Below are 16,738 nucleotides of genomic sequence, written 5' to 3'. Positions count from 1 at the left end.
ATATAGAATAAATTTTTAAGGAGCCCACACAGTTGTCTCTTTATAGCACAGGTGCTGTAGAGGAGAGAAAATACATGACCTTTACATACACACACTATTGAAATGTACTCGTGTAAAGTTGCAAAATGCAAATAATGTAAAATTTCCCCAAATCACATTCCTCAGGTCTTTAGTTAATGTACACTTGACTTGATAATTTATGAAAATACTCTTTATTATGCTTGGAAATATAAATAATTTTCTGTTTCTATGTGTCTTTGACGACAGCAACGAGTTAAATAAGGATTTGCAGCTAAAGCTCCTTTAGTTACCAAAAATCCAAGTTCATTAATGATGTCATGGCAAACTTTATTCTTCTATTACTTCTCTAGGCGTGTGAATGTTCACAATATTTGCAGAAGAGTGAGTAGTGGTAAAAAAATTATACACATTTGCTGCAGCTTGTGCTCTGCCCTCAGAAGTTAGGACAAAGTGGGAGAGGACTGGATATTCTGGAAAAGGAAAACAAAGTAAGAACATCTGTGAAATAGCTGAGGGAATATCAAGGATATTCAGCCTTCTGCTGAGTACAGGGAACAAACTGTCTGCATCACACACCAGAGCCAGTGGGACTTAGCTCCCACACTGCACCCAGTGGCAGAGGTGACAAAGCCATTTATTGCACATAAAATGATCTGAAAAGTTTGATGGGAAGAAGCTGTTTATCCAATGAAAGTAAAAACATATATACGCATATATATATATATAAAATTCAGCAAAGCAGTGAAGAAACAAAGTATATTTTATTCCTCTTTTAGGAAATGAAAAATCCTATATATAAAGAAATTATATATATATGCAAAGAGAAATGCATAGTTTTCAGATTAAACAACATCAAATTAAGGATAAAAATAGAATTGCATTTTCCTAACAGGAAGGACAACAGACATAATATAGTCACTACATTCCTTTAGGGATGACAGCTAAGAAAGCAAAGATGATCACTGCATATATGGGACAGGATCTCCTACGGACTGGAAACCAAATATATCAAAAGATACAGGTACTAAGATATGCAATGATGCTTATTATGGTGTTAAAGTTATGAGAAACACACAAAAAAATGTGAGCACAAAGGCAGAGTACAGACTGGGGTAACAGATGTAATATTTTCTCCCAGCTGACTGGACCATGGCAAGAAATACAATATACACGATGAAAATATAATCTGATCTTTCCACCACAGAAGTCAGAATTCACATTTCATGTGAGCCAACCGTTGCACATTTCCTTCAGCACTGAAGGTTGTTTTAGAGGTCTGAGAAAGATGGAAGATTTTATTCTCAGACAAATTGATTTCATTAATGACATTGGGTTGCGTGTGTGTCGCTGTGAGCTCAACACGTCCTGATCTGCTAGGAGGATGTTTCAGAGACAACAAATGTCAGGATCATTCCAAGAAGAGTGAGAAAAAGGGCCACTGATGCTCTTCCTGCTTTTCAGCTGGACTGAGTCCAGGGAGCTGCCATATAGCCAAGGAGAAACTTCTTATAACTTGGCACATGATATGTGTTGAGTTATATTAGTTATGGATAACTTATGAGTTGCTGCAGCTAAGTTACTACAGACTCTAAGCTTATATACAACTCTATTATTTAAACAATAAACTGCAAGTTACTATAAACTAGTATAAGTATATAAACTAAAAGATATTTTTATATCTACAAGCTAAGTTATATATATAAAGTATATATCATATATATGTAAACTAATAAAAACAATAGAGGCTGAGATTGGTGCTGGAGAGGGATCTTTTTAAAAGCTAAAAGGAAAAAAACACCATTCCACAAAAGAGAATAGAGCATAATATCTATGGAATGAGGATTATTTGCCACTGCTCCATACTACAGCCCATGCATCTTCTCTCTTGCCCCTGCCAGCCACAGGCTCTGTGTGCCTACCCCATCTGCACAGCATCTCCTGGGGGAAGGAAACCCTCTGGACACAGTCTGGGAGGTGAAGGCTGACTGCCAAGTTTGCTTTCCTTCCAATAAACTCCCTCCTGGATCCGCACAGCGTGCGGGAAGGCGAAAAGAACAGTTTGGGGAGTTAGTGGAAACTTTGGTGTCACTCTTGCGCTTGAAAGAAAGGAACCAGGGAAAGGCAGGAGAAGAAAAGCAACAAGTTCAGAGTGCTGGAGATGCCACCTGGCAGGCGGCGGGGCAGGGAGCGTGGCCGTGTGTGTTGCTGCTGAGCCCCAGGATCCCTCGTCCTTCCCCCTCTCCCTCCCTCGCAGCCTCCGAACGCCAACTTCGGCGAACCAGCACAGCCACTTCTGCCTCTCCTGCAGCGGCTTCCCGGCTGCCAAAACTCGGCTTTTTCTCCTTCCAAAATCAAGTTCCAAGACTCGCAGAGGAGATTCCTGCAAGAGCAAAAGGATAATGATTGCCCGTGGCAAGAAAGGCTCATGTTCTTCTCAACTCTGCCTCGCTCTCTGCACCTTGGGGCTGGCACTGCTGGGGGATGTGTCCCAGGCTGTACCCATGGACGAACAGGATTATTACCTGCAGGAAATTACCAACAGGGATCATTATTATTCCTTTCCCTATCCTGGTGAAGAATTTTTTCCTTTCACGGAGCAGCCCGGAGGGGCAGGACCCATCCGTGCTGCAGAGACGGAGGAGCACCCAGGGTTCAAACCCAGCAGGAAAGAGTTAAAAGCGAAGAAAAACAACAAAAAAGGCAAATCCATTCTTGAAACGCCACCAGGTAACTTTCCACCTCCTCCTCCAGACTTTGGAGTCTGCTTAATCTCACACTGACTGTGACTTTTAACATTAATGAATATCCAGCCTCGGTACTAATAACACTAAATGTGGTTGTGGTGATGATGATGATAACACATTAATTTTTAATATCCCACAGAACAGATCTGCAGAACTTTTACAGACTGTTTAACCCTTTCCTCATCAAGTACAGAGAATATTTCAGAGTGGCAATGCATTAATTCTGCTGCACTCTGGCTAGTAGATGGACTTTTCCTGCTTAATTATTCTTAATTACACTTGACAACTGGCTTGCTGTGAAAGCTGCTGTTCTGTGTCTCTGTGAAACAGATTCCATAGGAAAAGGTGATTTTATAGAGTGACACCTTACTTTATCCCTTATCACTTTAATCTAAGAGAGACTTCTGAATTAATTTTACTTATAAACCAGTTAATTTCTTTGAGATTTCACTCTGAAGCCCTTCAGAAGAAGATATGTAAACAGAGATCTTCCTGTAAAAGGCTAAGCCTTAAGAAGCTCAATTGATTTATTGACCTGTAAAGTAAGGAAATTAAACAGGAACAAAAATGGCTTTAATAAAAAGGCCATAATTCAACTTTCTATTTTCTTTATTTAATTAGATGAAAATATGCAATTATTAAAATTTGCAGAAACTTGATCAGCTTTTCCCACCTAGTTGTTCCCATTAGGAGCTAATTGCACCACCCTGAAAGAAGAGTAATTTCTGTGTTCCATGACTGTCTGGTAGGTACTTTATTGGTTTGGGATACTTAAAAGTGAGTTTGGTCCATGAACTTTAGAGTTGGAAAATTTGGGGCCAAATCCCACTGCCCTACAGCTGAACTCCTAGCTTTAGAAGGAAAGTTGATGTTAACAAGTGGAGTATATGGCATTAAGTTTGTGATTTCAAGCCACAGCAAAACAGAGGATCAAGGGTTGTAGAGTAGCTTTCACTTTTCCCAGTTACATCTAGCAGATACTAAACAAACTATTTTAATCTTAACACTGACAGCAATTAATTAGGATTTGCTTAGCAAGGAAATGGGCTTTTATGCTAATAAGTAGTGATAAGAACATAGAATTTCTAGAATCTGGATGACCATTTGTGGGGCAGTGTGGCTTGGCAATGTGACTCAAGACAAAAGTCAAGGGTGATGGCAGCTATACCTTGCCTGGGGGAGCAGAGACACGAGACATCTGTGTCCGTGGCTCCCTCATGGGCCAGTGGCCAGGCAGCAGCTTCCCAAGCAGATGATACTACCCAGACCATCTCTAGGAGTGGCTTAATAGGTTTATTAACTCATTTTAGGCTACATTAGATCATCTGAGAGAGTTGTTCTTGTTTTAATGTGTTGGTTTGGGTAGTTTTAAACTAAGAAAAAAAAAGCACTGCTTTCCACCTCCGCAGACTGAATCAGGAGGGCAGGGAAGATAGTGACAGGACCAGGGGAAATAGCTTCCCACTGCCAGAGGGCAGGGGTAGATTGGATATTGGGAAGAAATTGTTCCCTATGAGGGTGGTGAGGCACTGGCACAGGTTGCCCAGAGCAGCTGTGGCTGCTCCATCCCTGGGAGTGTTCCAGGCCAGGTTGGATGGGTTTTGGAGTACCCTGGGCTAGTGGAAGGTGTCCCTGCCTATGGCAGGGGGTTGGAATTGTCTTTAAGTCTTTGAGAGCCTTTCCAACACAAACCATTCCATGATTCTATGACCATGGGAAACACATGGATTTTGAAGCTACCTAGTTAGCTAGCAGGCTTTTTCTTCCTCATCTGTGTGGAGACAATACAGATTTCCATCCTGCAGTGGAATGTTCTGCAGTTCAGCTCTGATTTCACCTTCCCCGTTGCCTTTTCCCCAATTTCCCCAGCACCATGGCTTCACACTTACTCCACCAAACATGACAGTTATGAGAATCATACCCAATCTCTGAGAGTTTACAGGTGCAGAGAAGGCAGCAGACATACCAATAACTACTTCCATCCCTTGGAACACTCATCCCTTCCTAACTTGGTTTGTTTTATGCACTATAGTCACAGCACTATAAAATTCAAACTATCTCTAGCTGAGCTCCTAGGCGTGCACACTGAGGTCTTACATGGAATTGCCTTTGATCATTTTCTGAGGATGTTAGATTTTGCAGATGGAATCACATACATTTTTCTACATAGGATATTATGGAACTGAAAAGGAAAAAAAAAAGACTTCCTCCTTCCCCAGAAAACACTCCAGTGTGGTCAGCCAATTAATGGTTTGACTCAGTGATCTTAGAGGACTCCTCCAACCTTGATGATTCTATTATTCTGTGACTATGCAGGATTCATCCTCTAATTTCCTGGTTTTCACTTCCCACCTTACCTGATTGTCTGAGACCAGTAAGCATTTTATTTCTGCATTCAATCAGGTAAGGTCCTTCCTCAGCCTCCTTCTCTTCCTCTACATGGCCAAGCACAAAGTCAAGGGGAGAAGGGGAGAGGCTCATGATACACCACCAAAACCAGCTGGGAATGGCTCAGTCCCTCCTTTCACAGCCAGCTTGTGCTCACTGGACACAGCTGAACTTCCAAACTCTCACTAGCCATGTGCAATAAGAGGTTTTAAAGCCTATGAGTTTTTAAAACAATAGCCAGAGGTACAACCAACATCTGATCTTCAGCACCAAACTCCTGCTGCTTGATCCAGCACATGGATGCTTGACACCAACTCAACAAAGCGGCTGTTTGACTTGTTTTAATACAGGAAAATTAATTGGATTTCCTTGGGAGCAGCTGAACAATTGAAACTGCAGTGGGCATAATAAGCCCTAAGGCAAACACCCAACAAGGACAATGGTTACCATTTGTTACAATATAAGTGAAAACAGGAGGGTTTTAGCAGGAAGTGTGAGGCAACTTGAGCTGAAGTTCTGGGTGTAGTCTTTGAAATTTCTCCTTTCTCCTCACCCAAGGGCAGGCAGACCCCAGGTTCTGTCAGGGCACTGACTCTGATGCTTAGCACCATGTCAAGGGTGAGTTTGAAATGAAGATCTGTAAGTCTAACCTAACAGAGATGCCTAAATACAGACTCAAGCTCTGCCAGGGGAGGTTTAATTTAGATACTAGGAAGAGACTTTTTATGGAGAGAGTAATCAGGTATTGGAATATGCTGCCCAGGGAGGTGGTGGATTCACCATCCCTGGAGGTTTTCAGATGTGGCACTTAGTGCCATGGTCTAGTAACCACGGTAGGGTTGGACTCGATGATCCTTGAGGTCTTTTTCAACCTGGTTGATTCTATGAAAGTTCTGTGAAATACATACCTATATTTTCTCACATTTGGATGCTAAAAACAGCTAGAAATAATAATAGCAATTGTCAAACAAGATAGCCATGAAATGTGTCTGGATAAATATGTGTGTTGTGCATGTATGGATACATCTATGTGTTTATACATCTATCCAGAACTGGAATTAATTTTTTGGATATGCAGTAAATACCAAAATTTGGGGGTTGTGAGGCTTGCTGGCAGCCAGGGCATGCTGGATTAATTAGTTGTAACAAACAATAGTCTGGCTGGGAGTTGGGATGAAGAAAGAGGAGGAATGGGAATGTGTGATCTGTCCTTTGGCTGAGCAGCTGGTACTGATCAGCCCTAGCTTTGAATCAAAGTGGAAATCAAACAGAGCAGGCTGAAGGACACAGCACAACACAGATGACATGGACTCAATTTATTTAAGCTAATTACTGAAGGTGGTGAGAATATAGATATTTGCAATCTGTGAAATATTGATGTAGAAAGAAATCCTGTTGATGCCAGTGCGATTGTAAGCTTTGGGGGGGTTAAAATACTGTAAGAATCAATATTTGCAAATACTTGATTCGGATAACAGTTAAAAGCATCAATCTGCCTCCTTGCCCTTGAAATGACTCATAAATTAAGTGATACTAGATCATCCTTGGAAGGTAAACAGTTGGATTGACATTTTTTGTGTGTATATATATATTTCCATTTTCTAATCCCATCCTTGTTTGTATAGGCCTCACTCCAAAGCCCATTCAAATCAGTGGAAAGAGCCTTGTTAACATCAGTGTTTTTCTTTTATGAGGCCTTTAATAGAGTTTGATATATGGCAACTCAGCTAGCATCTGTGGATCAGATCCCTCCAGGTTAGGGGGGACTGTCTGTGTACAGGCAAAAATTCATCACTGAGAGGTTTGTAGGGCTGAAGTCCCCATGATACTGCTCAGTGAGGCTCATTGCTCTGAGTCATGACTGAACAGTTCCCACTGTCAATCCTATTGCCCCCAAATCTGTCACAATTTGTATTTTGATTTAATTTGCAAAACTCCAACTTTTAGTTCTGGCCCTACCTCAATTTTGAGTGCTTTTAGAACGTAAAGGATTAATGTTTATTTTATGACAGTGCTCACAATGGGGTTTAGTGCACATTTGGTTTGTATTTCACAGATCTTCCCGTGTTTGATCTCTGCACAGCCCAGTGTACGTGTGTGTTTAGTGATCATTGTTTCCTTTGCCTTGTCTTATTTTGTGCTTTCTCCAGGCTTGATGAGACTCTTCAGATGCATCACAGTTTCCTTGCCCCATATTTGTTTGGGTTTGTGTAATGTTGCCACCTGTTCAACAATGTAATTCTCAAGGTTTTTGGTCTGTTACTGCTTTTTAATTCGTGTAGTGCTTAGGAATCTCTTGGATGGGTCAGGATCTCAGTGAAACATGTGCGAGGAGTCAGTAAGGGAAGGCAAAAAGAGGATAAAACAGCCAATGCAAGCAACCATGAAAATTATCTTGCAGAAAGAGTTTGAATGTATAAAAATAGAGTAATAGTACATTAATTGAGGTGTCTATCAAGATATGAGATAATCAAAGCTTGGAGAGAGATCAATGAGTGAATGTGGAGGCAAAGCTGAATCATAGAGATGTTATTCAGGAAAACTAGAAATACTTGGGTGCAAAATGGGGATGAAGATCTGAAGGGGGTGTGAAGTTAAAACCAAGATAAGTTTATGGTGTTACTTGCATTTGAATGGTGGATTTGTTCACTAGGCAGAAGATATGAGAGAATTGTATGTTAGGCATTGAATTGACACCTAAAAGCAATGAAGAAGAGGGCACCAAGATACACCAGGTTTCCAGCTAGATCAGAGGGAAACATATAGGGAAAAGGTAGCCTGTGAATCAGCACTACTTGCCAAAATTGTGGGTTTGGATGGGATTAGCTAAAGCAACATGGAAAGGGAGAAGACTAAAAACAGGCAGGCTGTACCTAGAGAGTTAGGAGGAAGTCTATGAGCAAAGAGTCATCAAAGTCAAAATTTCCCAAAGACATTTGAAGTCCAACGTGCTGAACTTTGCTGGCACAATGAAGATGGAGTAATGTCTCAGGGCTCTGGCTGGAAAGAAGTCATTAGGAACTCTGGCAAGTTGCCTTGGAGTGGAAGGCAAGGGCTGAAAGCCAGACAGGGCGGGTGACTGGCGTGGGCCTGGGTGGGAGCAGAGCCAGGAGAGGCTTTCGGCAGCATGTCAGGGAGCTGAGAGGAAAGGTGTGAAGGGAAATGGGGCAGGAGCTGGAAAAGTAAAAGAGATCCAGGGGGAGCAGGAAACAGGATTTTGGGTTAGGGAACTGCATCACAGGTTAGAAGGAAGTTTGGGAGGTGGTTGTGTCCATAGACGGGTATTTCAGTGGAGGCTGTTTATAGTTTCATAGTATGTCAAGGGGTTGGGATGGAGCTTAGAGCTCATCCAGCCCCAACCCCTGCCCTGGGCAGGGACACCTCCCACCAGAGCAGGTTGCTCAAGGCTCATCCAACCTGGCTGTGAACACTGCCAGGGTTGGGGCAGCCACAGCCTCCCTGGGCAGCCTGGGCCAGTGTCTCACCACCCTCACAGGAAAAACCTCTGCCTAACATCTAAATTTCCCTCTTTCAATTTCTCCCCATTGCTCCTTGTCCTGTCACTGCAGCTCCTAACACAGAGTCCCTCTGCAGCTTCCCCGGAGCCCCTTTAGATACTGGAAAGTATCTGAAGTGATAAATGACTCATATAGGAGCTACAGAAGAAATGAACACAGATTTTCTCACATGATGGGTAGTTACTAGTGCTGCAGTTTTCTAGTCCATTGGTATCCTCTCTCTTAAACCTTGTTGCTTCTTTCCTTGAGAAACCCAGAGAAAGTGGATTACTCTGGTGACCTAGAATATAGATTTTAATTTTAAAGATTTAGCTTAAACTTCTTATAATAGAAACTTGTAAGAATGAACTTACTGGCCCTAGGTGCCCATCCCATGAATTTTAATATGACCTGTATCACATCCTAATTGCCAGATGTGACAAGCAAAGATAAAAACATGTGGCTTTTAATGAGCTTTCTTTCATCTACCAGCTCTTATTTTCTACTCAGCACTTCTACTTAATATGTTAGAATAATGAAATGCAACACAGCCCTTCCATGTAAGAGCCTATCCTTTAAAGAATGTCACAGCAAAAGAGGACAAAGGATGACTAAGAATGAATAATGAGCAGTGCCCTCACAATTGGCCAAACCTTTTTGATTAGCATCTTTCCTTACCCATGGCTTCAATGAATAATGTAACATGAGGAAAAAATCAGAATAAACACATTTGATTATGCTAGAGAAAACCATTTTCAACGATAGTTCTCCTAGCAGCCTTCTCTGAATCCAAACTAATTTTTAAGGTGAGAAAAATACCTCTTTAAAAAAGGGATAGTTTCACTGAATAGATTTTAACAGTATGAACCTGAGCCTAGACTGGTTCCTGAAGTGCCAGGAGGCACTCAGTAGTTAAATTCAGTCTTGGTTTTTAATACTGTTCTCTGTTCAGTGAGATGGCTAAGACAGGGCAATTTGATGGTTCACAACCAAATTTCACTTACTTTGGGTTTTGGAATGAAGACTTCTGTCAGCTATGTGAACTTAGAATCTGTCAAAATGATGAAGAAGTCGAAGGTGTGTTACAGAGGAAGCAATTACTTGAATTTTCAGTGTCTGAGCCTTTTCATCCTGGGGTTTTTAAGGCTTCCCCAATTCTTTATCTAAGTGAAAATCAGGCTACCAAAAGGCTGGTTGTCTGAGTGCAGAGGTGGGATTTGAGTGCTGTACTCACACAGAGTGGTTGCTTGTGCTTGTATTATTATGCAAAGGATGCACTGGATCATAAAATCATAGAATTTAAGGGGTTGGAATGGACCTTACAGATGATCCAGCCCCAACCCCCTGCCCTGGGCAGGGACACCTCCCACCAGAGCAGGTTGCTCAAGGCTCTTCCAACCTGGCTGTGAACACTGCCAGGGTTGGGGCAGCCACAGCCTCCCTGGGCAACCTGGGCCAGTGTCTCACCACCCTCACAGGGAAAACTTCTTCCCAATATCTAATCTAAATTTTCCCTTTCAATTTCTCTCCATTCCTCCTTGTCCTGTCCCTGCAGTTTCTAACCAAGTGTTCCTCTGCATCTTCCCTGGAGCCCCTTCAGCTACTGGAAGTATCTGGTCTTCTTGTCAGGCCTGTGGTGATGTTATGCCGTGTGGTATTGTAGTACTATGTAGTTTGCAAAAATATAAATATGTGTTTTTAACACTAGGTTTTCGGGTACTCAATGAAAATGGGAACAAGCAAAGCTCTGATGTAGTCAAATTATTTGCCTTTTAAAATTCACTTTGAAATGCATTGCATGGCCAGTGGAACAAGGGATGTTCAGAGCACACTGTGGCCAGCCCAAAGATAGATCTCTAACACTGCTGCTGATTATTTTCCTGCTGGGATCCTCTTTTTCTGTGCCACAGATGATGCTGATCCCTGAGCACAACTATCTCCTTCAGGGGCACACCTTGCTCTTGTGGAAACCTCTCTGATTATTTCTGCCAACTTCAGAAGGTGTTTGATGGGATTTTTTCATATCTAATCCAGCAATAAAAACCACCTACATTAAACCATTAGTAAAATACACTGTAATGTTAATTCATTGCTTCTGATGCAAACAGATTTATAATTTCCTTGTAGCACTGCAAAATACACATTTATGATTCCATTCCCCTGTGGTTTTATCATCCCAGTGAGAAGAACTGGGTACTCTGGATGTGTGCTGTGTGCTGGAAGGGATAGAGGAACAAGGCATTTTATTCTTTATGCAGTCACCAGGCAGTGCTAAATCAGCTTGACAGGTGTAAAAGGAAAACTGCTCCTCTTTTCTACCCATAGATAAAAATGGCAACAAAAAAAAGGTGAGAAAAACAAGAGGGGGAGATGAAGAGATGCCAGATGGTGACTTTGGGAGTCAAGAGTACCTATGAAGGCATCAGAGGGAACATGTGGGGATCACTTAGAACATCTTTAGAATATTTGGGTTTAGCTGTTAATCTCTCTAGCCCTACTTGAATTGAATTACAAAAGATGTTCTGGTGTGTTTCCTGACAGATACCTACGTCCCTTTTTGGGCATAAAATACTTCCCTTCTGGTGGGTCACATACTGGCATAGCAAGGAAGGTTTTGCACCATGTTATTGTCGCTTAAATGGAAATGAGGAAGATAGAAGATCCATTCCTGATTTCCTCAGTGATTCACATCATTTTTCTAAAACATCTGAACATGGGATCAGATCTCAACCCTCCTAGAAGTTTTTAATTGACTTAGAACAGAACTTCAGTTTCAGCCAAAAAAGTCTTTCATATGTGATTGCCTAAAAGTAGAAATTAACACTCAGGCTTTGACAACATGATTTTTCTCCTTTTTTCCCTTGATTGCTTTTGTACTGGGAAGTATGGTCAAAGGTTGGAGTTGATGTTCTTGGAGGTCTTTTCCACCCTTAATGATTCTGTGGTTTTAGTTACAGAAAACAGTTCAGAAACAGTTAGATTATTTGTCATCGTGAGCTGGATGGCAAGTCCCCTACCCCAAAGGACAGGCCCAGTTTTATCCCACAGAATATTTAAACTGCACTTTCCCTATGCACTTTAAACTCCAAGCCAAAATTCCATCAAGAACTCTGCCAAAAGTATGTGTGGGTTATATATGGTCTGTATAGAGGGAAGGCTGGAATTTCCCATGGTAAATCTGGAGTGGATTTGGATCTGCTTCAGAACACAGGCGACCCAACAGCATGGGGACATGCCCCAGTCTTCAGGGCATGTCACTGGACCAGGAGGGCTTCCCTCAGGTGAGGCAATAGGTCTTCTGCTGCTGGTGAATAGAGGGCTGAGGAGAGGAGTAGTCAGGACCTGTCATAGCCAAGGTCCAGCACACACCTCAGCTAAGACAAAGAGAAATACACCTGATGGCTCGTTTGGAAGATATTCTTTTCCTAAGGTTCCTCTGGATGCTCTTTGATCCCAGCAGGGGACTGCAGTCCAAAACTCTTGCAGCTCCTCACATGGGTGTCTCACATCTAGTCCAGTTCCTTCACATCAGGTACCTGTGACAAAAGAGGTGCCCAATAAATCTTGTTTCCATCCTGTAGTGAAACAGATGATTTGGGTTTTTATATAGAAGCAGAAAACTGTGAGTCTTCTTCCAAAGACCTTTAAAAATGCTGACAGAGTGAGTCCAGGTACTGTGGAAGCCAAGAGAGGAGTATAATGCATGAGACTCAGAGTAGAAAATGGATCAATTCCTCAGCTGCCAGACTTGCAGCCCAGGAGGAAAGAAGCTTGAGGTATCACAAGGTATACACTCTGTTCTCTGTCTAAATTATTGAATTCTTTATTTAAAAAGAGAAGAAAGTATGAAGGGTATCTTGATCCAATTTCTCTGCAAAGCAACTGTTTGATGCTTAGAATCTGAAAACAATGTCTGTTTGCAAGCAGTAGTTCAACTCCACAATGTACAAAGACCAAAGCTCACAACCAGCTGAAATCATTCAGTGTTATTTTAGACTATGAAATGAAAAGGAGTGGGAAGGGAGAAGTCTTGTAGCTCTATTTCCTAAATAATCCAAATCATGATGGGGGCTAGGAGCATGTGGAATGCAAAATGCTGCAGACACCTCTGCAATGTTTGATATTACAAATATGTACTTGTGTGTTTGATTAAAAAATGGTAGTATGGAGTTCTGCAGATAAAATGCCACAGAACTCTTTGGAAAAGTGGAGAGAAAATAGCACAGCATTTTATTTCTGCAGAGTCATTCCATATTTCTACTCATTAATCCTGAATCAGAATTTCCTTTTCCTTCCAATTAGCAAGTTGAAAAATCAGGAGTTTTATGCTCCTTGCCGTGAAGCTTTCCCTATTCCATGGCTTTTCAAGTGCAGAATACCTATGCTTGTTAAATACTTCCAGCTCCCATGGGTGGAAGGAGGATGTGCTCCCCAAGGCAGCAGTTGAGGCAATAAGTCCCAAATCATGACCTGCACTTTTCACATTAGCACACTGAAGTTTTGCAATGGAGATGAGAACTCCCTTGGTGACAATGTGGACTACTGCCAGCACAACACTTTTCTCCAGGAAAAGGATGTTAAACCTCACTGCAGCTGGTAAAAAGAAGGGGTTTTTATTTGAATGCCCTCCTGAGCAGTCCTTATTGGGTCTACAAGCTGGGATATACAATGCCTTCAGTTTGGATTTTGAGGCTTTCAGGCCTGAGCAAGCAGACATGCATGTGTGCAATTTCACCTCACTAATAACTCACATTCCAACCCATTTGAAGCTTCTGACACACTTTGCTTTGAACCAGCGAAGCCTCCGATGTGCTAAATGTGGAGCTGTGATTATGAGTCTTTGCTGGACCAGGGCTGAATTGTTAAACAAAGCAGAAAAGATGTTTAGACAGAATGAATTCTGGGAATCTTTTGCAGGCTGCAGGAAGATCGTAGGAAGCTGGAATAGGGAGGAAGGACCTCTGAACACTCGGTCATTTGAGTTGGAGAGGTGCCCACCCTCGGAGGTATTTGTCTGAACCTTGCTTGAACTGGTTTAGCTCCTTTGCATAGAGCTGGAGCTTCCTAGCAACTTCCCTGCTGAAGCTCCAGTCCTTCCCTCTGATGAGCTCAGAGATACTTCAGGGTCTTTCTTAGGGTATTTTTAGCATTTCTCTTGCTGCAGGCAGGAAGCTCAGAGGCTTGTGAAAATGCTGAGTGCTCAGTCTTTAAAAGGTATTAACAGAGCTTTAAAATCCACAGAATCCTGGTGCTTGCTTGGGTTTGAGGCACTTTTAAATGTATTTAATTATTTCCCTAAGCTGAGTCTTCCATGATTAGTTTGAAGGCAGGTGGAGAAGGGGAAGCAGAATTGAAGGACTGTGGTGTGCACTAAGCTAAATTCCCTTAGAAGATGAACCAAACCTCCTGGGAAGCACACCTGGTACAAAGTGGGAAAGGGAGAGCTTCTCTGCAGAGTATTTTTTCTATGCTTCTTAAAAATCATGCCTTTTTCTAAAGTTAGTATGGGGAATAACTGATTGGCTTGGCAAGCTGGGCTCTGTCCTGAGATTTCTTCATGTTTGGTATGTTTTTCAGTGGGATTCATGTGCTACTCTGGGGTTTGTGTTCCCTCAGTGAGCCCAAATGCCAGTCAGAGACCTCTTCCCAAGGGAAGCATCCCTCACACACACCTCCTGGATCCTAACTATCCCACTGCTCTACTCTTTAGGGAGTTTTGAGTTGGTTTTGGGTTGTTTTGGGGTTTTTTCCCCCACAGGTGAGGGTAGTCACATTTCAGGCCAGGCCTGGATTTGATATTCTCAAATCTTCGAGCCTTAGTTGTTTCCTGAAATTTTACTTCTTGTTGCTTCCAGCTCTAAAATCCTGTGCTCTCAGAGTACTTCTCAAGGTGCAATAGCTTGGACATAGTGGGCTTTAAAGGAAAGAAGAAAGCTCTGTTATGAGTTCCTAAATCTTCTGCTTTTCAGCACTTCTGGATATATCCAAAGAACCTGTGGCTATTTTCTATGTACACTTGGCCAATTTTTTATGCCTTCACTGAAACAGTTTTGCACTGTTTGGGACTTTAAATGTATAAGCCTCTTCTGATATTTTAGTCCTGTTTTAAAGCTCTGCATGTAAGAATGCAAAGTCTATGAAAAGAATAAGTCAAATAAAATAATTAAGTGAAAAACAAACAAGCCAAACAAAGGGGTTTTTTTGCAAACTGATTCCTTTTTCAGGGTTGGGAAGGAGCACAAAGTTTGAGTTCAGGTTAATATTAACCACACAACTTCTGAAATCATTGTCTGAGCAATAGCTTCAGGCACTACAATGACTTCTCTGCCTTATGAGAAGTGTTTGGGTTTATTCATTCCTCTTACTGTTTCATATGAAATAATAACAACAGATGTGATGTTAGAAGAAAAGATGTATAAATGTCTAAACTCCCCACTAGAGCAGACACACCAGGTCTCCATAAAACCCAGACTTACGCTGTATAAAAGGTTTTAAACCCAAGTTGGATTGGGTTTAGGTATTTCCTGTCACAGGCCCTCTATATAGGTCGAGTATTTATCCCAGATGTGCAACCTGGAGGAGGACTCAGCAGCAACTGAGAGCAGCCTGGACAGGGAGATGGCTCACAAGCAGACCCTGAGGGCTGAGAAGTGGCTCCCAGTGCCTCAGTGATGTTCCCTCGTATTGGGCAGCAGAGTTTCTGCTGCTAGAGGAGGAGGGAGCATAATGCAAGGGATATAACCCCAGTTGGGTGCTGGAGTATGATGGTTGGCTTGGCAATCCCTGCTGAGGTGCAATCTTTGAGGTTTTGCTTGTGCACGGAGGTGTGTTTGCAACTCTGTGTTTGTCTACATGCAGAGGAGGGAAATTTTAATGTCAGTGCTGATGAGCAGCATATTATTTGGGAAGATTTCAAACTGACAAGGCTGTGTTTCACAAGCCAGCAGAGGAGGACTGACTGTCAGCAAGATGCTCCTGTACTATTCACCCAGGGCTCACTGCAGATCCAGACTGCTCTAATCTACATTCTGCTGGTAATAGAGTATTTTTAGTTTTAATCATCAAAACATGAAAGATGACATTTCAACTCTCAGCTAAGATGACTAATGACTCTCTGCTGCCTGAAGGCATAGCTCATACTACTTCATCATGCTGGCTCTGAAGTCTTCTGGCTCCCATCAGGAGCTAAGTCAGGAAGCTAAACTGGTAGAGAGCAGCCTACTATGAAACCCAGAACTGAAGAGCCAAGTGATTCTATCTGCATCCACGAGTTACTTGTGTCAGGCTTTGGACTGCTCCAGCACAGAAAGCTAATGCAACTGGTTCAGTATCATTTTCAGTGCATTTTCTGCCTTATTGGGAAGTAAAAAGAGTAGAGTTTGATCCATGCTGAAGCTTAACTTGATTAAAATATGAATGACATTAAGTAGTAAGGACTGGGAAGTGGCTGATTTCAGCTTCCTCAAGTGTAAATTTAGTACTTGGGAGTGGAGGTAATTGTAGTAGGGGTGATAAAATTTAATGGCTCATCACTGCTAATGAGATTTCAATTTATCATTTCTCAGGTTTTCTTCCTGATGGATGTGTGTGGACTTCCTGTGTGTGCTCAGGAGAGGGATCAGGTGAAAATTGAGTGATATCATAGTATATTACAGTGAAATTAGGTGTTTTTAATGGACTGATCATAGAATCATAGAATCAATCGAGTTGGAAAAGACCTCAAAGATCATTGAGTCCAACCCTACCATGGTTACTAGACCATAGCACTAAGTGCCACATCCAGTCTCAGCTTGAAAACCTGCACTCAATCCCCTAATCCAAATCATCCACAGCACATGAAGCTGTTTATGTGTATCTCACCCCTAGGTCTACTAAATACCCAGGGGTGCAATTCTGATCCACACAGTGGAGGATATACAGCCCCTTCCCTATGTCTTCCCACTTGGATACTCTCTTTGTGCCCATGTTTTGCTCCCAAAATGCAGCTGTGCTGCAAAATCCTCAAAGCTGACAGAATTCTCAGTAAATGTATCTTTGCAGGACCAGAAGTCATGGGTATTTTCCAGTTTATTTGTGTTGAAGGAATTT

At 42.0% G+C, this 16,738-nt stretch overlaps 1 protein-coding gene across 1 annotated transcript in view; it reads left to right on the top strand.

Annotated features, from left to right (window-relative positions):
- The first annotated feature begins 2,522 nt into the window (after window positions 1–2,522).
- Window positions 2,523–16,738, top strand: part of LOC103812244 (inactive carboxypeptidase-like protein X2) — a 31,776-nt gene continuing 17,560 nt past the window's right edge. The window contains exon 1 of the mRNA XM_009085253.1: window positions 2,523–2,748. Coding sequence (XP_009083501.1) covers window positions 2,523–2,748 — 226 coding nt within the window. The remainder of the gene's footprint in view (window positions 2,749–16,738) is intronic.

The sequence above is a fragment of the Acanthisitta chloris genome, unplaced genomic scaffold, assembly GCF_000695815.1.
Source record: "Acanthisitta chloris isolate BGI_N310 unplaced genomic scaffold, ASM69581v1 scaffold4982, whole genome shotgun sequence".
NCBI classification, from domain to species: domain Eukaryota; kingdom Metazoa; phylum Chordata; class Aves; order Passeriformes; family Acanthisittidae; genus Acanthisitta; species Acanthisitta chloris.
Note: the sequence above shows the minus strand (reverse complement) of the source record. Positions and strands in the feature narration are given on the sequence as shown.